The sequence below is a fragment of the Electrophorus electricus genome, chromosome 5 (genome assembly GCF_013358815.1).
Source record: "Electrophorus electricus isolate fEleEle1 chromosome 5, fEleEle1.pri, whole genome shotgun sequence".
NCBI classification, from domain to species: Eukaryota; Metazoa; Chordata; class Actinopteri; order Gymnotiformes; family Gymnotidae; genus Electrophorus; species Electrophorus electricus.
The window spans coordinates 24,476,056-24,486,339 of NC_049539.1; the positions used below are offsets into that span (position 1 = coordinate 24,476,056).

The 10,284-nt window shown below is 38.2% G+C and overlaps 1 protein-coding gene and 1 long non-coding RNA gene across 2 annotated transcripts; both read right to left on the reverse strand.

The window, feature by feature from the left end:
* Nucleotides 1–668, reverse strand: LOC113568648 (toll-like receptor 13). The gene is given in 4 exon segments (XM_026996830.2): nucleotides 1–155; nucleotides 158–410; nucleotides 412–476; nucleotides 479–668. Coding segments are annotated over 4 exon segments (663 nt in total).
* Nucleotides 669–9,131: 8,463 nt separating this feature from the next.
* LOC118241413 lies at nucleotides 9,132–9,690 on the reverse strand. Its single transcript, XR_004776067.1, has 3 exons — nucleotides 9,626–9,690; nucleotides 9,460–9,495; nucleotides 9,132–9,223 (listed from the first exon to the last, which is right to left on the reverse strand). It is a non-coding gene; the product is annotated as an uncharacterized LOC118241413 (long non-coding RNA).
* Nucleotides 9,691–10,284: the final 594 nt, after the last annotated feature.

Here is a 10,284-nt window from a genome sequence, read left to right on the forward strand (position 1 = left end):
CTAGAAGGACTGGATGCAATGCTGTGATTTGGGCCAGCTGAGATAGGTGTGTTTCTTGGTTAGATCTCTCATCCTGTGGAATGGAGACAACGGATGTGTTGGAATATCCTCCAGGAACATCAAGATTAGGATGTCATTTTTCTCATCAAAGAGTCAAAACTTGCCACCTGGATCTCTCTGGAGCACCACTCACTCTCCAGGTGGTGATGACTGATCACCCAGATGGTCTTGTGGCTGCTGTAGATACCATCCACAATGTTATCTATGATGGGTTTTCTTGGCTGGAAGTCCCTATGGTACAGACACAACCTCCAGCCCTGCTCTCCCTCTAGCTGGGGTAACTGCTCTCTCATAACCCACAGTTCATCATGGGTGTTGTAGGAAATAAAAGCATCATACTGTAAGCCCTGGAGCATTTGCTTTCTCTGTTGCCTTTTTTTCATACACAAATGAAAGCAAATGATAGTAGGCATAACAACCTGCCATTTCAAGAAGTGATAGATGAATGAACTGAGTAGGGTCAGAAGGAGTAAAAATGTGGTGGAGACAAAACATATAAATCCCACATAAACAGTGCACGAGTTTATATCAAGATCAATCGCTTGACTTCCTTTGAGATTTGATGGGTAGCTGCACGTGAACTGATCAGCATTTAAAACTTGTTTCATTTTTGGTGTTTGCCCAGTTAATAAACCAGGTGTTGTCACATTCACATGAAAAATCATTTACTTGTAAATCCACATTTATAGTCTTATTAAACATTAAAGGGATGACGAAACAAGGCAAGTGGGCTAAGTTTTCATCTAAGCCTCCTCTATTTGATGAAACTACTGCCAATCAAGCATCTTGCCCTGGACACTCTTGGAAACACCTGGAAGTAAATGTTAGTCACCCTCCCTCCCCTTCTCCTTTCACACATAGGTGTGAATTGTTGTCCACTCCAAAACAATGGCGCTGCAGCAGCCAATAAAAATCAATATAAAGAAGAAAAGGGGGGTCTAATGCTCTATTCAGCAACAGTTTTACGTCAGTAGCGTGCTTTTTCAGTTAACCAAAGGCTTGCGTAGTTTGGGTATTTTACGAAGGCACGGAATCGGAACAAGAACGTCGCTTTTACGCACAGAAGTGGCACGCAGTTAGAGAACTTTGCTAACACTCCCTATACTATTTAAATATGTCATGCAGTTGTTTTGATGGTAATTGAATTTTCTATGACAAAATCTGAACTTATCTTATACCGGAAGAATGTTTTAAAAGGCAACTTAAAAGGACAGGCACATTTTTGTGGAAATTTTACCCGAAAAACACGATGACTTCAGCGTACAATTTCTGGCGAAAGGATACATGTAGACGGCTGAAAATCGGTAAGCAGGTACTTGTATTAGTCCTAAGAAATGTTATGTTGATAAATGTACTGTACTTTAAGAATGATCGATTTAATCAAGTAATCTATTTGAGTATGCAAGTTTGGGCCCGCCGAGGGCCCGCTAGGGGGCGTGGCGTGTTATGGGGTTAACTACTGTACTGGATGTGTCTAGAAACAATATCTCTAACATAACAAACATAACAAAACTGACATTTAAATCAATGAGTAACCTCCAAAGCTTGGATGTGTCCTATAACAAACTGAATAACGTTCCTGCTGACATCAGAAATCTGTCCACCTTGGAGGTTCTAGACCTTACCTACAATTCCATAACTACATTAACATGCTCAGACTTCACCAGTTTAACACAATTAAAGAAACTTCAGATTTACAGAAATCCTTTGACCACCCTGGAACGATACACTTTTCAGTTTATATAATTTGAAGAGGCTCCTTCTTGGCTCAGGTAGACTGTTTACTTTAAAAGGCTATTTCATGAAGGCTCTCCCTAATCTAGAAGATTTGGAGTTACCACACAACAAACTAAATATTATCCATCTAAGTGATTTTGTGTGTTTGCATCATTCCCCATTGTTCTCTCATGAGCTAATCTCGTGACACCAGGTGCCAGGCCTCTCAACCGTCCTTGAACATTCTTTCCTGCTAAAAACAAATTGTTACTCCCTATTGCTGCTCCCCTGCCCAGCAACAGTTAAGCGATAACTGTCATACTCCATCACTTCTCTATTCGCATTTCTTGCGGACTGGTCAAGATGAGGGCAAAGGTAACATAAAGGTCACATATTCCTTAGTCCTCCGTTAAGCAAGCATTAAGCATTTTCCCTCACAGAGCAACATCAGGGTTTTCTGTCAATTTCTATGAATTTCTAAGCATATTTATAAATATGCATAGATGTATGCTGTATGCATACTGAACCTAGAGTGCTTCTAGTAAATTCTGTGTATTGTCGCAGAGCTGTTTTTTTCTTTTTCATGTCAAATAGATAGTTTGTTATTACAGTCGAATACAATGTGCAGTCCATAGTGAGATGAAATGACATTTATCCTGAGTTATAGTTTAATTTGGGTTAAGTTGTGGCTGGATTTTTGCCATCTGGGTAGGAAGCTGGAAAAAACAATGAAACAAATGCCAAAAAGCAGGCTTAACTAAATAGGAGTTAACACTAACAAGCCCAACTAGGAGTTAACACTAGCAGGACCTGGGGAACTATTTTGTGAACTTCCCCAACTAGAAAACTATGTAGCTCAAGGTGGGCTTTAAACCACCACTCTCAGGGATACCAAGCCAGCACAGTAACACTAAAACTGATTTGACCACCTGTTCACAATAGCCAGAAATGTATCTATAAAAAAAAGAGATCTCCCATCCTCTAAATAAGCACCAGGATATGAAACACAATGATTTAGTTAGCAATTTCTTTCACAAAATAGAAAGGTTTTATACAGTATCTTGTATTGGTTAATGTGTGCCATTAACCATTCAGTTAGGCTGTGAAGCACTACAGGTTATTAGCCATAAACCAAGAGGCTGCATGCTGGTTAACTCCAGCATTGTCAACACTAGCATTACTGAAATTTCTCAGTTCTGAGGACATTTTTTTTCGTCAGAGGATATTTCTTGGTTCTCAGCACCTGCCAACCATCAGTGGACCATCAGGTAAATTTTATGTTGTAAATGCCTGACAGAGAAGCATTAAAGTACTATATTGTGCATTTAGAAAGAAGCCTTATATTTCCTGGGTGTGACTGGATATATGTTCTAAAATGATTTACTGTTCCACTCCTGGTCTGTACATTTCATTCCTAAAGACTGCATAGAGCTATTGCAATTGCTGGTGGATACTTACGCTTTGCAGATCACTTCAGTACATCATACAGGAACAGATTAATTACTTAATGTAAGATGAAGGAAAATTTACATTTTACATATGAAACACAGTCATACAATCATTATGAAATGTGTCTATACATAAGCAACGGTATTAAAAATGAAGTTTTTATTATTTTTCCAAAACCTGTACACCTGTCTTTAACATATATTGTCAGTACACTATATTATTAAGTGGTAAAGACCTGACATATTTGATCTGTGTTTTATGCCTTTACATCAGCTAAAACCTGAAACATTTATAAAACCTTTCAGTTAAATACACTGTCATTTATACTGGACATTTCTTTCAGTAGTGTGAGATGTATTTTAACCACAAAGATGAGAGCTTCTATTCTGTTCTTAGTTCAGCTGCAAGCTGAGAGAAATTCACCAGAGGTCGCAGTTGAATATCAACCACCTGTGATGTGGGAGGCGAGGCAAGATGCAAAGAAGAGCCGTGGTTCACACGACACAGACGTTTATTAACCCACAGAACAAATCGAAACCAAACACAAAGAAAATTAAGCACTAACACTACTTACTTGACACTTTTATCCAAAGTAACTTACAATTATGACTGAATACAACTTGAGCAATTAAAGGTTAAGGACCTTGTTCAGGGCCCCAACAGCGGCAACAGTGTGGTGGTTTGAACCAGTAGCTTTGCCCTTACAAGTCAAGAACATTAACCACTGAGCTACTTACAACATAAGCTGCAGTTTTAACACAATGAAGCAGCTGATACACAGCATGCATGGACTCAAACACCGCTGAAGACTGATTTACATACACGCACTTACATATACACGCTAATGATGAGAGACAGGTGTAAGACATAATAGACTAATAAGGAGAGGCATAGCCAGGTAGATACACACACACACACACACACACATCGGCAAACACCAACAGGACATCACATTGACATGGGGAGGAGTCAGGAGGAGGGGGCCGTGCTGTGACAGGACCCCCCACATAGTGCAACTCCCAGCGTGCCAGCCTATTGGGCCACAGCCCCCAGGCCAACTTCAAATGGCGAGGCCAGAGGACTGAGTGACTTGACAGGGGCCAGAGAGGACAGAACAAAGGGGAGGACAACAGCGACCAAGACAACAACAGACACAGCGATAGGCACACTGATGTGAACAGGAACAGACAGTAAGGGAGACAAAGGGAGCTGCACAGTAATGTGCAACAGAACCACAAAAAAAGGATTACAAAAGAGTCCAGGGAGGTTGACCGAAGAGCCGACCAGTCACCCTTTTGCCAGTTGTGGCGGGTTCTGGCAAGTCCAAGGGGTGGAACTTGCTGCTGGCTTAGGCAATGATGGTGTCTGCTTTTGCGTTGATGAGCCGGAGGACAGGTAAACTGCCTGTCTGTGGAGCGGGCATTGGAGGTGCTTGTTTTTCTCCTTTTCTAGGCACATAAGGAGGCATACAGGCTCGAGAGCTGTGTGCCTCAGGTGAGGGAGTGTCCTTTGATGATGGTGCCTCTTTAAAGGTGATACAGGGAGGCTTGCAGGCTCTAGAGCGGTGTGCTTTTAGGACTCTGCTGACTCCTCCTGTGAACCCGCATTGGAATCCTCATGGAGGGCCACTTCCACCTCCATCAACAGATCCCCGGAGCAGTCAGATTCCGTGTCTGACTTGAGGCTGACGTCGTCATACTCCTTGCTGTAATCCTCATAACCAACCTGGTGGTCCATGGGGGGCAAGTAGGTCCCCACAGAGTCTGACCCTGGATACCGGTATTCATGGTCATACAGGTCTTGGTAGTCCAGCAAAGGCAGGTAGGACTCTGCAGAGACTTACCCTGGACCACTATCAGGGCCCCCCAAAATCCTCCAAGGACACTCTCCCCAACTGTGATGGCAGTGTGTTCCCACCAATATGGAGGATTCCCCTATATGGGTTGGGTTGGGGCAGCTACACTGCTTCTTCCCCATCTTCTTCCCCTTGGCTCGAGGCATCCTTCATCGGCGGTGTTTCTGTGACATGGGAGGCAAGGCAGGATGTGAAGAAGAGCCATGGTTCACACACCACAGACGTTTATTATCACACAGAACAAAACGAAACCAGACATGAAGAACATTAAGCACTAACACTATTTATAATGTAACAGGCAGTCTTAACACACAATGAAGCATCTGATACACAGAATACATTGGGTCAAACACATTGGTAGAGTGACTTGCATTCATGCGCTTAAATATACATGCTAATGAAGAGAGGCAGGTATAACACATACTAGAATAACAAGGAGAGGCATAGCCACACACGCGCACACACAGGCAAACACAAACAGGACATCACACTGACATGGGGAGGAGTCAAGAGGAGGGGGACGTGTCATGACACCAATAACCTATTTTATATACAGATCAGTCTAGGGCTAACAATGGAAGTTAGAGAGTTAGTACAATTGCGAAATTGCATAAATGTTTTGAAAATTATATTAATGATGGAAAATAACAGTTTAATAGCATTGTCATGTTCTGTAATTGTTTTGCAGCACTTCATGTTGTAGCAAAATGAAGGTATAATAATCTAGATTATCTAGCTGTACTAATGCTTACATTATAATTTTAGTTAAAAGGGGTAGGGTTGCTTTAATTTTTAAATTAAGTTAATCTGGGTTTAATCTCACTGTGAGTTTAGCAATTAATTTACCAATGTGGAGCAAATTAGACATAACACATGCTGTCAATTGATATTAAAAGAAAATAAATAACTGTTATTATGACTTTGTGATACATACATCTATACTTTCACTTTTATCTAATTAAATACATCTATTGTTTTCATTTTATCTGAATAATGACCCATGGGGGTCCAAGTAAAACTACATCTACAAGTGACTGCAGATCTGAAAGTGATCTGAAAGATCCCGTTTGTCCTCGCTCCTATGTGTTTAGTTGGCTCTCATTTGTCTTCGCTCATTTGTGTTTCGTTATCTCCTGTTTTATCTCGCTACTCATTCCTCGCCCCGCGTTCTCATGTTTTCTCCTTGCACTCTTTGTTTAGTTTCCCTTGCTACCTGTTGCTTTTGTTTAGTTCTGTTACGTGTATCTTCGTCGTGAATATTGTTTGTTTATCTTACGTAGCCCAATTCTACGCTATTCCCGCTTCTCTGAGTCTTTATGCTCATCGTTTAGTCTTCCCTAAGTGTACACCCCCCTTTTTCCTGTTCCCGTACTCACATTGTTAGTCTGTTTTCTTATGTTAACCTGTCTGTTCTGTTTTTTTTTCTGTGATTGTCTGTTTGTTATTAAACCTCTTATTTATCTATTTATTTCTTTATTTGTTTATTTATTTAATTCTATTTGTCACTCTCAATATGGGATCTCTCGTTAGTTCCGTTCCGCATACGATCCAAGGCGCAAGCACCTCGCAAGTGTGTTCGCACATCATCCCACCCCCGTTACAAAGTCACCATCCCGGTGTCACTGAACTGTGAATTGAAGTTCACTAATGAGAGTTTGGTTCCTGAACTTTCTTGTAAAATGGATATTTACACTAGTTCTCACATCTAATGCAATATGAAGATGGTATAACTAGCAAAATATTTCACACTACAAAAATACTCCAGGCCCTAGGCCCGTTATCTTCAGTTATCTCACCGTTTGCACAAATCGATCTTCTTGTTAAAGGACAAAGCTTTCATCTATTTGTTCTATGTGGTAGTTATGCCAGAGACAGATTCACTTCTCAATTCTTTGCATTTTTTAAACAATTAATTGTATTAATATGAGGATCAAATAATGAACTGAATAAGTCAAGGTGCAATTTCAAAACTAAACTAAAAATATAAACTAAAATTTATAAAAATCTAAACTAAAAATATAATTTTAACAGAGGCAACTAATTTATCATGTTACAAAATCTGATCTTAATAAAAGCAAAATCCCATTGTCATTGCAGTGTGATTACAGGTTATCAGAGCTTGGTTTGTTCACTTTCTTTTAATGTGGTTATCGAAATTATCAATAAATTCATCCACATGTATGATCATACTTAAGTCATACAAAACTTGATATTTTCACATGATGTAAAGACCTTTCATGTGATTTATTACAACAGAACATTGCAGCAAAAACAGAGCACAGAGAATACACTTTAATAAAAATGGAGTAAAGAATCCAGTCACATATTTCATCTTTTCAAACATCAAATCAAAACAAGACAAAGCATTTTCTCTTTGGAACACATTTTATACATATGAGCCAACACACAAATCAAGCCAATAATATAGCTAAAACAGATACACATAAAAGAAAGTGTATTTATAATTGTACTGTTGGTGTACCCACATTTGTGAGATACCATATACATTTGCACTTTTGTTGTACTTCCTTTTTTTGTAACAAAATGCTTTTCTACACAAACACAGACAAATACAAATAAAACCAAAACATAAAAGTAAACAAATAAGCAACTACTCATATTTAAAGGACTAAATAGTCCATTTTAAAAATACAAAAGGATGTGCAGATTTTAAGTCTTTAGCTCCATTGCTGAAGTGTTTACCAATAACAATAAATTAACCTTTTGGTATGACAACTGGGTCTGTGGATAATCTGAACACCTCTCTGTTTAAAGGGTTTTGTTTACAGACTGAACACAAGCTGGCCCAAAATACATGCAAAAAATTAAATTCTAGATCAGTAAACTACAGGTATAAAATGTGAATCAGTGTGAATATAATAACTCACCTTCCACCCTTGTATTGGTCACATCAAATCCCCCTGGGTTAATCCAGTTTGTGACACATCACACTCAGTGCTCAGTTACAACAGTGTTTAAAGATCTTCAAAACAGCCTCTAATGTTTTTGCATTTGATGACACTGACATTGTTTACTACTTGCAAAACTACACTGTTTACTATATGTACAAAGTAACATGATGTGTGATTACTATTCATGAACTACTGTGTTAATAATGTATATAAAGCTGCTGCAAACAGTGTAGGAACAGTGTATAACCTTGTTCTGCTCCAATACACTGTTAAGGTCTTACTGTAGAATACACAACCTGAGGATCCACCATTTCACCATATCCCACTACCCTGTCAGAGAACTGTACAGTTGCGTAGTTCACTGAGTTAGGATCCTGCTCCTGTTAAAAGTCAAGATGTAATAAAAAAATATTAGTCACATTAAAACAAGTAACAGAGGAATTAATTAACACTGTGTAATGTTTTTAAAATGGAAAATAATGATATATTATGTTATATTATATTATTTCCTCAACTGTTTAATTGTGTAGCTAGTTCTGTAAATTTAAGAATATCACACCAAAATCTTTTCCTTTCAAATGCAAAATAATCCAGTGGCTGAAGATCTTTTAGTTTACAAACAGTGGAGACACTTTCTATTCTGACCCACAATATGCTACAATGCTTCTTGTTGTGTATTTATTTGTTTTGAATATTTACTTGAGTAGAATTTAATCTTGTTTGTCTATTTGATCTATGTAATCCTATATAATTCCTTCATGATAATTGTAAACTAAAGCACACTGGAATTTCCCTAGAGTTTACACATCTTACCGAGTTAACACAAAGCCATATTTCATCAACTCTATTGTAAATTTGTGTGGATTTCAGTGATGTTCCATGTATGTTCAGAATTACCTCTTTGTGTTGTTTAACTTTAGAGCCAATTACTGTAGAAAACAGACAAAATAGTCAAAGGAATTTAGCTGTGGATGTAGAACTGAGTGTAAATATTATATACATGATATCATATATGATAGAAATATGAGCATAAATACGAAGTGTGTGTGTGTGTGTGTGGGTGTCATATATATACAGAAGAGGTTAATGGATGATCTTTAAACAGCAGTATCAGCAGTACCATCTCTGTGCTGTTTTATCCTCTTCAGCAAGACTAGAAGAATACCGATGAGAATCACAATCACAGCACTGAACACCACCGTCAGCATGACTACATCTGAAGAGCAGTGAGCTGACGAAGATTAAAAGAATGTTAAGAATTATTCATTTAGAATGTTAAGAGTAAAGAGTTCTTTTGAAATCTGTACATTTGACAGCCCAATGTGGTTGATCTAATTCTTGCAGCTGATTCACATTTATGTTTTAAAAACCAGAATGCAAACAGCAAAATGAAGAGAGCATGGTCCATATCCAATTACTTAAACAAAAAACAGAAAATGATCAGCAGAAGAAAATGAGAATGCAAACCTTCAGAACTGCTGTTGAAAAGTGTTTCATTTCGCTCTGAAAAACATTGTTTATTGATTAATACAGTTACATGTAGAACAGGTCATGAAGCATACCCATTTTTAATCAATCATGCTATATAAATGTTTGTTAATGAGTAATGTAATGTGACTGCACAGAAAGTTACCTGTCACTTGTAAATATGTTGCATTGCTGAAGGAAATTAAGTCTCTTGGCTGAGTGCCACAGTAATAAAGTCCTGAATCAGTGTGATTAACTGCTTTTATTGTCAGAGAGATATTCTGGGAGTTTACAGTCATCACAATTCGTTTACTTTGATTGACAAAATAGCAGAGGCTGCTTGGAGAAAATATTTTGTAATATTGGCAAGAAATGTAAACTGGCACAGAACTATCTGTGTGCTTAAACCAGTATACATAAGTTGATGTTGTTTGTTCACTCTGGTACCAAATGGTGACATCATCACCAGGTTCTGCCACCAATACTAGAGTGACTGGAGTCACTGGGAGCAAATCTGTAATTCAAAAAATGAAAAATAAACACAAAATGTTTGAGGATAACCATGAACACCTGAAAAATCATCTTTATCTTGATGACTTCTTCAAAACAATGTTTTACTCTCTCTGTTTTATAATGTAAATGAGATTAGTATTACTTACCAATGCCATGGAACAGGAGAAACAGAAGTAATATACAAACCATTCCTGCTATCAGACATGAAGAGGAAATGTGACTTGTCATATCAAACTCTGCGTTATATAGTTGGAGGTGTGGCTTATGCATTAAATAAAAATTCATAAACTGCAATAATTTCAGTGGAAAATA